Source organism: Macrotis lagotis, chromosome 8 (assembly GCF_037893015.1).
Source record: "Macrotis lagotis isolate mMagLag1 chromosome 8, bilby.v1.9.chrom.fasta, whole genome shotgun sequence".
In the NCBI taxonomy this organism is placed as follows: Eukaryota; Metazoa; Chordata; class Mammalia; order Peramelemorphia; family Peramelidae; genus Macrotis; species Macrotis lagotis.
The window spans coordinates 189,213,563-189,229,361 of NC_133665.1; the positions used below are offsets into that span (position 1 = coordinate 189,213,563).

The 15,799-nt window shown below is 41.1% G+C and overlaps 1 protein-coding gene across 2 annotated transcripts in view; it reads left to right on the forward strand.

Moving 5' to 3' along the window:
* The window catches only part of POU6F2 (POU class 6 homeobox 2), a 486,502-nt gene that overhangs the window by 230,340 nt on the left and 240,363 nt on the right, over positions 1–15,799 (forward strand). For both annotated transcript variants that reach the window (XM_074199213.1, XM_074199214.1), the window contains exon 4: positions 5,488–5,716. In XM_074199213.1, coding sequence (XP_074055314.1) covers positions 5,488–5,716 — 229 coding nt within the window. The remainder of the gene's footprint in view (positions 1–5,487; positions 5,717–15,799) is intronic.

The following is a 15,799-nucleotide window of genomic DNA, read 5'->3' on the forward strand; positions in this document are numbered from 1 at the left end:
ATATCATATGCAGCTCCTGCATTAATAAAGAAATGGAGTCATGATTTTTTTAGAACCCAATATTTAGGGGAAGGGTGATGAGGGTTCTGTTTCACTTTCCTTTTTGTTTGTTTATTTTGTCTTATTTGCAATCTGGTGGGAATAATACAATTATGAAAAGCTAGATGTTTCTCCCTTGTTAGGTATGGGGCTTCCAATGCTCACCTCACACTCTTAGAAAGGGGAAAGATGCTTCCACCCTACTGGTAGCAATATCATTGCCTCCCTTTTATTAGAATTATTGTTCCTAGAAATTAATCATCTGGCATATTTCACCAATTAAGACTTAAAATATGCTCAGGTTTATGATTGTGTTGGTCTGGACTGGGCTTCACCAATTTATATAAAACTTTGCTTGTAGCATCTCCTTCTATGACATGGCTCTTGGCTTACTGGGATTATTAGAGCCTGTTAAAAGTTAGGAACTACTCCACTCATTTTCTTTTTTGTTTTAATTTTTTTTTTTGCAAGGCAAACAGGGTTAAGTGGCTTGCCCAAGGCCACACAGCTAGGTAATTATTAAGCGTCTGAGGGCAGATTTGAACTCAGGTCCTCCTGACTCCAGGGCCGGTGCTCTATCCACTGTGCCACCTAGCCGCCCCTACCCCATTCATTTTCTTTTTTTTTTTTAGGTTTTTGCAAGGCAAATGGGGTTAAGTGACTTGCCCAAGGCCACACAGCTAGGTAATTATTAAGCGTCTGAGACCAGATTTGAACCCAGGTACTCCTGACTCCAAGGCCGGTGCTTTATCTACTACGCCACCTAGCCGCCCACCCCATTCATTTTCAATGATCCAAATGCAGTTTCCCTGGCCTCTGGATCATAGAGTCATAGATCTCAAAGGAGACTGAACTTTAGAGAACATCTAGTCCAATACCCTCAATTTACAAATGAGGAACCAGAGGCCCTTTCATAGAGGTAAAGGTGTCACACAGATAGTAAGTGGCAAAACCAGATTTTAGCCCAGTCCCAGTATGCTTGTCGTTGCACCCAACTCTAAATCTGCTAGATGACTTGCCATAGAATTGTTTGTGGTAATACATGATGGAGGGTCACAAAAACTGGGGTTTGGTGTCCAAAGATTCCTCCAACTAGGTCCTGGCCTAGGAGACAGGGTTTTTTCTTCTATATTGATCTGAATTTGTGTTGGATGAACCCATCAGCACTTACATAACTTTTATTTGACATCTAGTCAGATGTAGGACTGTCAGACATTCTTTCTTCCTGTAGCATAGCTATGCAGCACCGTGCCACATTTTTAGACACTCCCCGCAATGGGATTGACAGCCCACACATTGGGAACTCCTATTCTAGCCTATTGTTTTCTACCCACCCAAGAATGATAACATGAGAGACCTCACTAAAGTCCAGGCAAATCAAATCAATAGCTTTCCCCAGAATAAAGGCAATATGACTCAGACAAATCACAATTTTTTTTATGACAGTTTCCTCATCCAATAAAAAAGCTAGGGCAGTTAGAGGGGGAAAACAGCACACCAGGCCTGGAGTCAGAAAGACCCATGTTCAAATCCAGTCATAGACACTAGCTATGTGTTCCTGCAGAAATTCTTAAACCTGTTTGCTTCCGTTTCCTCATCTGTAAAATGAGCTAGAGGAGGACCTAGCAAACCACTCCAGCATCTTTTGCAAAGAAAACCCCAAGTGAAGGCATGAAGAGTAGGACATGACTGATAACAACTGAACAGCAACAACAGGTTATATGACTTGTTCTTTCTTTTTCATCAGTTAACAAGTATTTATTATCACCCCTTCCCACCACTCCTCATTGAGGAAAAAAAAAAGAAAGAAAAACAAGACCCTTGTAACAAATACACAAAACTCATGGCAACATTGGCCATTGTGTATCGTGATTTTTAAATCACGGCTCTGCCAAGAGGTAGGGAGCTGGAGCTGTGGTGGCTCCTTGTGATCACTGCTTCCCTTTCTGCATGTTCACTGCCCAGCTCTTTGATAATGTAGTTTAGAATTTTGGGGTGGGCAAATGGGACTGTCTTTCACCTCATTTCTTACCAAGCCTTAAATAACTGGAAGGGTATTTCCTCAGACAGTCTGAGACCTGGGAAAGACCATAGCTTCAAAAGGTCACGTTTTCCTGCTAGATCTGGAGCCATGTCCAAGTGTCCTTACACTGGCCTATGAAAGAAGGGAATGAGGCTGGTGACTTTGCACAGTCCTGCCTCATTTAAATCCAATTCATTTGCAAGCCAAACATCACCCTCCTAATATCACTGGTCCTCCTTGAGAAAAGGACAAGCAATAATAACAACGAGAATTGTCCTAGGAATCAAAGTTAAGCTTCCTGGTTTGTCACTTGCTCCTTCTACTCTCTTCATGAGCCCCCTGGACCACCGTTTTCTTTACATTAACTTAGGACTTAAGACAATTAGTTTTGGGCTTCATGTTTGCATTCTTTCTTTGTATTCCATTAAATGAGGAATAATGCCTTCTGGTTGCTTTGCTACAGAGGGAGAATATATCAGTCTTGTCAGTGCAATATGTAAGTAGACAGAAGAATAATAGCTAGAATTCTATTACATTTTAAGGTTTGAAAGTTCTCTACATATGGTAGCTCACTCAGCCCTTGTCAGCTTGGTGGGATCATTATCCTCCTTTTACACAGAAGGAAACTAAGATCGAGAAATTTAAAGGGACTTGCCCAAGATTACACAGATAGCAAGAAGCCAAGACTGGATTCAAACCCAGGTCTTCCTGACTCTGGTGCTATCTAGCTATCCTTCTGTCAAAGAGAGGCAGCACGATGGAGAGGAAAGAGACATGGATTTGGCACTCAAGACCCAGTTCTATGCCTAATTCTGCCACTTGGCCAGTGGGACTTTGCTGGCTTCCTTTTGCCTCAGTGTAACAGGTATTCCTCGTTTCTCAAATGAAGATATTGGACTAGATGAGTTCAAAGGCCCATCTTCAGTATTGTCTTCAAGACTTCTATTTGCTCAATGAAGGTCGCCAACAAAAGGGAAGCACCAAGGATCTAAAGAAGCATTGTGGGAGATGAGTAATGACTGTCAGTCATCCATGGGATTGGGTGGGAGTTAAAGGGGCCTTTTTGATAGGAGGAAGAATAATTAAGAGTCAAGGCCATGTCCCAGATCAACTTTTCATTCCAGGAACTAGCAGTTAAGATATCAACTTCCTCCCAGACATAACTCCATGAAGAAGAACTATGAATAAGAACTCTGAAAAAAAATGAAAATCGTTGGTTTAGAGACTGAGTATAAGGCTAGAAGTGAGAAGGTGTCAACTCTAGCCCTAGGTCAGCTATTGATGTACCAATAGTATCAGTCAAGAAGTATATAAATGCCTGCTATGTTTCAGACACCATAGAAATTGCCGGGGCTACAAAGAAAGACAAAAAAAATGCAAAGAACACAAATCCTACTCTCAAGGATCTCATAGTTTCTCGGTGACCTTGGATTGGTCACTGAACCTCTTTGTGCCTCCATTCCTCCATCTGTAAAATGATACTGCCTATCTGATCTGCTTCCAAAAGGTAAAAATAAAGATGTGCTCATAAAATATCTCATACAATCTCAGCAAATTCAAGCCAAAAGGGGTCTGGGAAAGAATCTTAGCTTCCCAAGTAATGCTTATTTATTTCATAACAAAAGTAGCCATCCCTACAGTGACAGAGAGCTCATTACTTCACTAAACAAGTTATCCAGTTGTGACTGCTAAAATGTTCTCCTTATACAGAGCCGACATCTTCCACCTTGTGATTTTTACTAGTCCATGGGCTGCTCACAGAAGCAGCCCATATCAGCTCCTCTTCATTCTAGGGTAGGCATGGAGACATTATCTGTGAATTTGCAGATCTAGCCTATGGCTTTAGACCAATCTAAATTGGTCTAAGGAACTATCAAGTGAAGTAAAACTCCATTTTCCCTGCAACTTGTATTCTGAGAGCAGCCTAGAGCTCCAGTCGGGGCTGTACAACCAGGATGTGTTTGAGGCAGGACATGGCACTGGAGTCAGTTCTCTATCCATTATGTCATACTGCCTCTCTCTGCATAATGGCCTCACAAATCTCTGAAGACACCTCCTATAAAAAAGCTCTCGAGAAGGACATGGAATCCCAAAGGAGCTGGGAATGGATCACATCAATGTAAAAGAACTCCCTTTACTGATGCTAATCACAATCTGCCAGTAATTTAGCAGATACAGCCGAGGGAGCTGCCTGAGGCACATAAAGGTAAAAGACTTGTCCAGGGCTGCACAGCTATTGCCAAAGATTGGATTTGGACCAGGTTAACCTAATTGCAAGGGAGGTTTTTGATCTGGAATGCTCTGCAGACCCTACAGAAGTATTCAGCTTTAGAAATTTGAGCTGTCTCACTTAGGCTTCAGACCTTCATAAAAAATTCTGGAGACAATGTCTTTCAGAGGATAAAATATCACCACATGTACACAAAGGCACCCACACCTACACACACCATACATACACACACATGACACACACACCCCCACATAACACTACACACATATACCATATCACACACAAAACCCATACACACACATTTCACAAGACTTTCTGCCAGCCTCCCTTTTTTAAATCTCTTGTTCAGAGCATACACTGACCACAGAATGCCTGCTCTTTCCCAGGTCATTGCAATAAGCAAGTTTGAAATGCCATCTGGGTGCCTGGGCAGCATGCTGAGCAATGGGGAGACAGAGCCAAAAGCAATCAGCCCGCCAGGAAATCCAATTTCTCTCCATGAGAATATAACAAGGACAAAGGGGAGTCTCTACATTATAATACAAGGAGGGAGGGAAGGAGAGAAGGAGAGAGACAGAGATACAGAGACATAGGGACACAGAGAGAATAGCAGATGAGAGAGAGACAGAGACAGAGACAGAGATAGATGAGAGAGAGAGAGAGAGAGAGAGAGAGAGAGAGAGAGAGAGAGAGAGAGAGAGAAGAGATAATATGAAAGAAAAAGAGAGAAAAGAGGTTGGAAGAGCAAGGGAGGAGAAGGAGAGAGACAGACAGGAGAGAACTGGTAACCAAGCACAAGCTAGAGTTTCTAAGAGACTAAGACAAAGAGTAATGGCATTACAAGCAAAACCAACAATCTGTGGCAACGGCTTAGAGGCTGGAGATAGCACATTACAGGGAATGGTAAATAGGAGAATTTGACTGGGACAAAGAATGTCTGAAAGGGAGGAATACAAAAATTGTCTGCCAAGTGTTTGGAGTTACACTGAAATAATCGTACATGCTGAGGGGGTTGGTTTATATTTTATGCTAAAAGATGTAGGGAACATCTGAAGGTTCTTGAGAAAGAAGATGACATTTGCAGACATATTTTGGGCAGCTAAGAAAAGTAAGAAGTGGATAGAGACCCAACTGGATGAGCTCCATCATTTTTTTGTATCTAATCTTGGTGATGCTTCTGTTTGTTTCATTGCAGCCACTCCTGACAGCACAGCAGCTGGCCTCTGCCGTGGCCGGGGTGATGCCAGGAGGCACACCAGCCCTCAACCAGCCGATCCTTATTCCTTTCAACATGGCAGGACAGCTGGGTGGTCAGCAAGGACTGGTTCTCACCCTGCCTACCGCCAATCTCACCAACATCCAAGGACTGGTTGCGGCCGCAGCTGCGGGAGGCATCATGACTTTGCCATTGCAAAATCTCCAAGGTAAACCTTTTCTCGTGTGAGCACGGTTGTCCATTTTGCACACAACTATTTTTGTTGAAAACTCTCTGAAGGCTCTGGGGATAGAGTTGCACATGTCAGAGAGAGTCCTTTTGTTTCCAAACAGCAAAGATGGAACTTGGAAACAGAACAGAAGTGGCTCCTTATTTCCAGGAGAGTAACTCAGTATTGTTCGAGTAATTTGTACATTCATTTGGGCTCCTTATGTGCTCAAGACCAAGTCTCTGGGATCTGACTCATAACTTAGTTGGATCTGCCTAGCTTTTACTGCAGACACCAAATCCAGAGGGGGCCAAGCTGAAGGGATACTGACAGCAACCATAGAAACCGTAGAGCTTGGCACTTAGTTAATAAGAAGAATTGAGGTAGCAAGGATGGTGGACTGGAGTAAGTTTCTCTCATAGCTGTAGTTCCTACCTCTTGACCCACATAACTGATTCTGGTACTTGCTTTGAGCAGAAAAATCTAGGTGACGGTTTTTCCTAGGCTATTAGGGCTGCCAGAGGCAAAGGGGATGCCAGAGGCATCCATTGGCAGCTCTCCCTAAGGATGCCTACTTTGTCCATAGCAGCTCATATTGGAGGGCCTGAATCTTTCTCCTCATTGTGCTTCACTTTGTTTATCTGTGAAGCAGTGTTGTTCAGGCTCACCCTGTTGCTGCGAACTGTCATCTACCCCTTTTAGTAAAGGAAATGACATGGTATGGGAAGTTATTCTTTTGCTGTATCAGGGACATGGGATGTTCTAATTTCTTTATACTATTGAATGAAGCTACCATTAGGGAGACCGAGGCACCTCGCTTGGAAAACAACATATGTTATCAAATGCACCATATACCCTTTTTATCATCATGAAATGGCAAGTTCATTGTGCTTTCAACAAAGAGATGGGGAAACTGGGAATGACATGAACCACAATCTTATGACTCAATTCTGGATCTAGCTCAGTTTCCTTTTAATTCAATTATAGGTCTAGTCCAATTTCTGACTTCTGAGATAGAAACTGTGTGTGCCTGAGAAGCTGAACCACTTCTATCTGCTACTTAGATGTACTTAACAAAACAACTAACTTATGATCACCAGAAATCCAGCCAGATCCCACAATTATACATTTCAAGCAACCTATATTTCTTATCTGAAAACTGGCCTGACCAATCAGTATTGTTTCTTTGTTCCTTTGACTGAATACAGACCCTTGAGGTAAAGAGTGGGAAACCTCCTTTTCTGATTTCAGGGAATAAATAGCACCCATTCACTTTTCCCAATCCCAAATTGGAAAGCCCCTAATCATTCCTTGAATTAGAAATCAGATTTCTGAATTGTACCCTTTTTATATCTTATTAAAAATGATTTTCTTTTAATGAATAAAAATCTTCATCCCCACATGTTGGGGGTCCTATGGCAAGCTGAGGAAGTCTGGTCCTGATTGGTCATGCAGTTGGCATGCATGACTTAATAAAGCAATATTCCTGGAAGCTCAAACTTTTGTTTCCTCAGTCATTTCAGACTGCACCTATCCCAGAGACCAAATCACCTGATTTTTCACCATTAGTGTCATTAAGAGGCAAAGACAGAGCAGAGAAGTAGACAGAGACAGAAAAAAAGGAAAGAGGGAGAAGAGGAGGAGGAGCAGGAGAAGGAAAAAGATAAGAGAGAAGAGGAGATGCTGAAATGAGAGGAGAGGAGAGGCGAGGAGGGGAGAAAAAGGAGGAAAGCAAGTAGAATAAGAGTTTTAATGGAGCTGGAGAAAGAAGGTAGGAGTTTTATAAAGTCATCACACAGGCTTGAGGACAGCTGAACTGCAGCTGCAGTTGCAGGCAACCTTCCTGAGAATGGTCGCTGCCTCTTTCCTACTCCAAGGTGGCTTTCAAGTGGTAAATAAAGGCAGCTGGAGGCACATTCTCTGGTGTTGCCTTAGGCTGATAACTGCTATGTTACTGCTGCTTGAAGTTCACAAAGAGGAGAGAACCTAGGAAACCATTTTCACAGTGGAGAAGTGGAGTTGACGAGTGCAGATGTTCTTGGGTGACTTTCTCAATGAACATGTGCTTGTATTTCCCTTTGTTCTGTGTGACTCTGGGAGAAGTCATGTGTGCTGCTATGAATGAAGTCTTGGACTCAGAAATTCTCTCAGTGATTTAGGCAAGTTGCATCTATGTCACAAAGCCTTCAACAGCCATACTTTTAACCAATGGAGCATTTCCTTTTGTTGTTGCTTGTTGAGGGAACTTGGTATAAGTCAAGATCCCACTTAATTCTTCTAAATGCTTTGGGGAGGACATGCTGTGCTGGAGCCAAAATGGACCACAGTCTGTCTCCCCTAACTCCCCGCTGCTTTTCTATAGCAGTACCTTTGTTCATCTTTCCCCTGGTGTCTAGTCTGTCTTCCCCACTTACTTTCTGCGCAATACCTATGCTCCCCCCTCCATGAAGACTTCTTGATCTCCTAGTCAATAATGATCTTCTCTGGAAGGAAGGTCTCTTTGTGCTTTGAATAAAGCAGTTTCTATATAAGCTAAAGAGTAGCTGCCAATCTCCATGGGTGGCAGCAATATCTTCACTAGGAATTCTCTACACTGATGAAATCACAGGTATGAGTTTCACCTAAGTCATTCATGGTTATCATCTGGCCCTACACTTTAAAGGATGAGATTCAATGTTGAGGGATAACCGAAAAATTATTCTCTCTTGATCATTTTGTCATCATTTTGTCACTCCATCCTCACAAAGGTTACGTGAGTTTGTGTACTGCGACGGCTAGTTTTCTATAAATGCTGATAAGAGGATTTCCAATTTCTATATAAGCACTTAAGATACCATGCATGTTAGTAGATATATTTCAGTCTTTATCTCACCATATAGAAAATGTGAAAGGCCACAAATGTTTAAAAAAACATATACAATAAAAGGGATTCATATTGTGAATAATCAATACAATTCTATTCACTTACTTTTGCATCCAGTTTTCTCTACACAATCCCAATCAGACTCATAGTCCTTCCCTGTGGTTTGGATTACCTAGAAGAGAATTTATTCAGCTTTCTAGACAGGCACTATTCTGAAACTCTTGTGATCCCCTATTATTCCCCATAGAGGTCCTCCTGATGTCTTGAACTTTCCTCAGAAATGAAACACTTTTTTGGGATTTCCAAACAATCAATTCTCCTTCTATTATACTTGCCCTGTCCAAATAACCATAGCAAAGACTAGAGTATGGGATGATGTTTTCCCCTGTCTTGTACCTTTGGTCCCTTATAAATCCTTCAAATGAGGAGAAGGAGGAGTCTTCTGGACAATTTACCTTTTCTTATTCCCACATAACCTGCTGCTCTTCTCAGGAACTCTTTGGAAGAAAAGAAACCTGAGTTCTAGACGAATATTCTGTTCTCCCAAGAATCTAAATCAGCTCATCCTGAAAAAAATCCCTTGACACTGACCTATCTTTCAGAGGAGCCAAGGGACATTCCCAAACCCTTTAAAGGGGGATGCAATCAAAGAATAACAGCTCTATAAAGTCACCAATTTATTTGGGAACTCCCTTGATGCCCTCTCTATCAAAAGCTTCCCACAAAGGCTCACAAGTTTATCACATTGATCAGAGAGCTCAATCATATTTACCTCTTAGACAGCAAGCTTTTTGAGAGCTGTGCCTATTTCATCTAAATTTGTATGTTTCCTAGTGTCTAGCACAGTTCTCTGCTCATAGGAAACATTTAATAAATGTCTTGTGATTTGAATTAAATTTCAGTTCACTTTGTGACTTATCAGATTAATAAAAGCTTCGGTTTCCACATATAGACCAAAGGAGAACCACTTACCACATCAAGAAAATCCTTTTGCATCCACTTAGTGCTCCATCCACACACCTGTTGACGGGGCTTCTTATCTTACCTTCCCTGAATTTTAAATGATTTTCCTGTTAATGTTTCCAACGATGTCATTCTCTTACCATTCAATTGTATCCAGAAATTTGCATTCATAAATGATAGATGTGCAGGACTCAGTAATGCACAAATGTGGTATGCCTAGAAAGCAGCTGGCTCGAGATTAGGGAAAGAATGCAGGAGCTGTCCAAGGTGGAGGCATTTCCTGCCAAGTGAAGGGAGAGACTTTTTAACATAGGTGGATGATGAAATCTTAATGAAGGAAGGGACATTATAAAAATGCATCCTTCCATTTGGAGCAGTTGTGCTTATGGGGATCCTGAGAACTATAAATAAACATAAGCTCCCACAACTCCGAGGTCATGAATTCATTCTGCCTTGCTCAGCTGCCACGGCAGGCAGAAACAGGTTCACTCTGGTTCTGGAAACTGTGGGTTCTTGTTGCCTTGACACATTAATATCACTTTGGTTATCTGGACATCCCCAGAGGAGTGACCTGTTCAAATGAAGTTTCCCATGGAGGTAAGAAACAACCTGATGTAAACTAGAATATGTTTTGTGGCTTATAAAGAGCTTCCTTCTCAATGACCATGGGACATAAGAGCTACAGGTGTGATTATTCCCATTATGTAGATGAATACAGTGAGGCTGACAGTGGTGAAATAATTTCCCATGATCCCAGAGCCAGTTTTCACACCTGAGGTCTTGGACAACAAATGCTGTGCATTCAAACCTGAGGACTTAGACAGCAAGTGCTGTCAGAGCTATCAGCTTCAGCCAGCTGGTGATTCTAGTTTCTAAGGCTTGGCTAATTTGTGAGTCTTATGGCAACATAGGTAGAGTATAGGCCTTGGAGCCTGAAACATAATGTTTGGTAACTGTGTGATCCCAGGCAAGTCACTTAGCTCTATAAGCTTTGGCTTTTCCCTCTCTAAAATGAAGATTTATAATAGCAACAACATCGCAGGATTGGTAGGAGGATCAAAGGAGACAATATAAGAAAAATAATTTCCAAATCTTAAAGTACCATTGCAATGCCAGCAGGGATGATGATGATGATGATGATATTATTTTTACTCATCTCCATAGATGACTCTCTATCTTCCAACCCTATGTTTTTACGTAGACTATCCCCTTGATGGCCGAAATGGTTTTTCCTTACTCTTATCAGCAAGGGAACTAAAGAGAAATATAGTTTCCTAGCTGGAAGGAAGGACCAAAGGATGATGGGAGACAGGAACTGTAAGGGTGGGGAGTTACTATAGGGAAAGAAGAAGGGCCAGAGCTATGAGTGCAAGCCAGCACCTGTAGCCATCCAATTACAAATTAAGGGAGGGCACTGATAAATCAAATATAAATATGAGCAGTCATAATACTGACTGACTCACTAACCTGTTTAAGGAGAAGGTGATCTGCCAGGATAGAATTTTGTCATTTCTCTGCTTCTGCCAGAATCTGGTGAGTTTATCCCTTCTCCATTTCTTTCCCCTTAGTTACCTTATTACTGCTAATAAACTGCTATCATTTACCTTTGGGAAATTTTTGTTTTCTTTGAATCATATTTCTTTGTTGTCTGAACTTTTATGATGAGCTTTGTTTCCAGAACAGGTTATGCGAATATTCATTACAATCTGATGATTGTTAAATAAGAGTGAACCACACACTAAGAAAGGACAAAAAAAAAAACAGCCAGGGACCAAAAGCTTTAGAGTTATACATGGGCCAGGACTGAAACCCTCATCATCCCTCTGGAGACGCAAAGAAGGGCTTCATTTGATCCCCTGAAGGGCTTCATATGTTCCTTCCTTTTTTAAGGCTTAGATCAATTGGCACATCCTAAAGAAGAGTTTTCCTTATTGTATTTAGTTAACTGTGAATATGTTGTTTTCAGCTGATAAAAATGTAAGTCCCTTGTTTCCCTCTGGGGCCTAGTACATAATAGTTGCTTAATAAATGCCTGGTGAAATAAATTCAGGCACAGTATGATAGGATTTCAGCTCTAGAGCTGAAAAGAATCCCAAAGGTCGTCTAGCCCAGGACCTTCATTTTATAGATGATGAAACCAAGACGGAGGGAAATTGTGTTCTGTCCAAATTCATATCGAAATTAAAATATGAGATTTGAACACAGGTTCTCTAATTCCAGAGACAGTCCTTGTTCTACTGTGCCTCTCAAACATTTCCAGAGGCAATGGCATGCCTTCCTCTCCTCCCCAACTCCCCAGGCTATGGCTGCAGCCCAAGTGGCCACAGGCTACTCTGAGAGCTTTCTAACAACCATCTCTAAGTAGATCTCTGCTCCTAGATCCTACCCTCCAAGGTACTGTACCAAAGAGGAGATTTTCTTAGTTAATGTACTGATGTGGGCTTGAAAGTTTAAACAAACCCCCGAGACTGAAAAAGGACTTGTCTCTAGACCATTCTTACAATGCTTTCTGATTGTTTTGGTCCTGGATATGTGTCTATTATTTTTCCTTTCCTTCTAGAAAGATTTCTCTGTTAAGAGGCTTTTTTTGTAGTAGCTGAGCCCTGAAAAGAATCTTAATAGACTGAATACATAAAGAAAACAGGCTCTTCCTGCCAACTTGTCTCTGTGTATTCTCTCCTGCCCTCCTAGACTCCTTCCCAGCCCCACCAACCTCCCTGCTCACCCAGATCAAAAGCCACAAATCAGGCAAGGGAAGAAAAGATGCTCACCTCAGTCTCTTAATAATGTATACTCCAGATTCTAGTCTTCAAATATTCTTCCCTTTTACCTCAAGTGATCCAGGGCCCATTCATTTCCATTCCTCTTTAAGGACCATGAAATGGCTTTCAGAGCTTACAGAAAAACTATGCATCACCTATGTATTTTAATGAGCACCAATGTCAGTAATAATCAGAATAGCATTTCACTTAGAAGATTTGTTTCTTTCCAGGTGCTTCCTGGATTCTGCTGCCAGTGACAGGCACCCATATTAACATGGCAAGTCACTTCATCTGTCTGGGTTTGCTCAATTCCTCATCTGTGAAATGAAGGAGTTAAACTAGACCATCCCTTGGCTGTTGTGAAGCCCCAGTAGTGCCCCAGTCTACCTTGTACCTGGAAATGAGCCTCAACTCTGACATGCTTGACAAGTGGTCATTCAACATTTGCTCTAAGTACAAAAATTCCCAAATCCTTTCCTCTTTGGACAACTCTAATTGGTAGAAAGGCTTCTTTCTTTTTTCCCCAGACTTCAAGTCTAAATTGGCTTCTCTGATATTGCTATCCATTTCTCCTGGTTCAGACCTTCTGGTTGAAACAGAACAAATTTAATCTCTGTTACATAGAACAGCTTTTGAAATGCTTAAAGATAGCTACCATGCGTGCTGAGAGTTCTCCTCTCCAGGGTAAATACCTTGTTTCTTCAACCATTTCTCATGTGCCCTTAGCTGAGGGCCTTTTTTCCATCGCAGTACTTTTCTCTGCCTGTTCTCCAGCTTATCTCTGTCCTTCCTGATATTCGAGGCCTCGTAAGGAACCCAGTACCACAGGTGTGGTCTGACCTGGGCAACCTTGCCTCCCAAGACATAAAAGCAGAGTTAGTGACATTCAGCGTATTGAGTTCATGAAACAAAAAGATAAGTTTTTGCCTATTAACTTTACTGACAGGAATTACAAAAAAAAATCTAACTGAAGAGAGATCCAGAGGCTATAATAGTGCATGTTCACCAGGCAGATGCTTCTGAAACCAGGCTGAAGGAGTCAGGGATCCCCAGGCCAAGATCAGGACCTATTTCTACCAGCAGAGAACTTAAAAGAAGCTTAAGGAGAGATTTTATTTTAAAGTATAAAGCATTAAGTTTAGTCATGCATAACCTTTAAATTAATGGCCCAAGAATGCATTAGTGAGATGCTGTATACCCTGAACAGGGAAAAGCCATTAGGTCCAAAGCCAAACAAAGAATCAAGGCCAAGTCTTAGCTGGCCAAATTTACCTATTTTCCCTCTAATCTAATCTTGCCTTGTTGATGATGTCACCTTTCAGAAGAGGGAGGTATTGATGAGGGAATTCTGAACATATTCAGGTCCACAGGTAAGAATTGGCAGGTGATGAAGGGATCCTTGGAAGGAAACAGTGGAGAAATCAGTGGAAAATAGGCATGGCTGGACCTGGACTCTAGCCTGTGGGAGAACACATTTCAGAGAATTCAGGATGCCATAGCTGGATCCTCTAAGTGGGAAATCAACTCCAGGGATTGGAGGGCTTTCAAGGATTGGGAATTTTGGTGCAAAAAAATGCAGTTGATTCTGAGGAGCAGGAAATGGGCTAGGGTGAGGCAGCAGAGATCAGGGAATGCCCCTAAATTTAAAAGCCTATGCCTCTTTCTCTACTTACTTGCCTTCCATTCCACATGCAGCAGCAACAATGATGACAACATAGATAGATCGATAGATATCTTTAAGATGTGTCCAGTGCCTTATATTGTTGGTTTTTAGTCATTTGATGCCATTTCAGGTTTTCTTGGCAAAGATCCTAGCGCGTTGTGCCATTTTCTTCTCTGTCTCATTTTGTAGATGAGGAAACTGAGGCAAACAGGATTAAATAACTTTCCCTGCATCATACAGTTAGTGAATGTCTGAGACCAGATTTGAACTCAGGTCTTCCTGCCTCCAAGCCTGGTGCTTTATCCACTGTACCATGTAGCTGCCTTACATAGATTATTCTCATTTAATCATCATAAGAGCTTTATGAGTCAGTATTAAGATGATGATAGTGAAATCCATTTTGTGAATGAAGAAACTGAGGCAAAAACCCAGCACTACAGAGCTAGGAAGTTTCTGAGGCAGGATTCAAACCTAGGTTTACCTGACTCCTTGTCCAGTATCCCATCCATCACATCATGCTCTTTAGCATACAAAACTGGCAAAGTCATAAAGGAATATTATCAGGCTGATTGGATCCCTGAATGAAAGGAGATTTCCAATAAATACTGGAAAGAGAAAAACTTTTTGGTTGGGTTTGTTTTTTCTTATGTCGAAGACAAGAGCAAAATGAAGACAATACCACCTTCGGGAAGGTCATTAGTAGAATGTTCTTCTGTTCCTGTCCCTATTCTGTTCAACATTGTTTTCAATGATTTCAATGAAGCACCACAGAGCTGGTGTTAGCACATTTGATGCAGAGTTAATATATCAGAGAGCAAAATTCACATTAAGAAAACCTGCAACAGACTGTCATAGTGAGACGGAGATGAAATTTATATATTTGTTTCTATCTTTGTTTAATTCTTCATTGATGCCTTTTGTTCTTATGTCATGATCATTTGTGGATATCTTCCCTCTTCATGCACCCTCTTGGGCAATGAGCCTTCCTTGTGACAAAGACAGAAAGTTCATCTGACTACATCTTAACTTCTCACATCCATAGGCTCCAGTTCTCCAACAAAAAGATGAAAGTTCCAAAACTACATCTCATTCAAACTTGTGACACTACTCTAATTTGCACTTTCTACTGTAATAGAACTTGAAGGAAAGGGAGAACATATATTCCAATGGTTGAGGCCCTAAGATTCTGGGCTAACATTGTAGACAAAAGCCATTACCACCGGGGCCCAGGATGTACAGAGCTTCTGAAAAAAAGTAGAGATGTCACAAAAATCCTAAGATATGACCCAGGATTCTCATAAACTGTGCCAAGAAGGAAAGGCTAATTCCCTTCATTCCCTTTCTAGTACTGGGCCAGTTTGTTCTTCTGAACCCCAAAGGTCCAATTTACTGAAGAACCTGCCCCAGCCAGCTCAGAAAAAAATGCTTGTGCTCATTACCTACTCCTTAGGGCTATTCAAAGGTTCAGAGCAGATAATGATAAGAGTACAGAAATATAGATTTTAATATATACAATATAACAAATATAGCGAACAAACTAATACATGAATTTGATCTCTAACTCACTGTACTAGAATGTTACAGGTTTTCTTGATGTGAGTCTTGCTATTATATAGTTACTTGTATGTATATACTTGTATATATAATTTTAAGATTTCCAAAGCACTTTATATATATATATATATATATATATATATATATATATATATATATATATATATATATATTCTTTCATTTTATCCTACAACAAACCTGTGAGATAGAGACTATCATTATTCCTGTTTCAATGATGAGGAGACTAGGTAGGCAAAGGTCAAGTGACTTACCCAAGT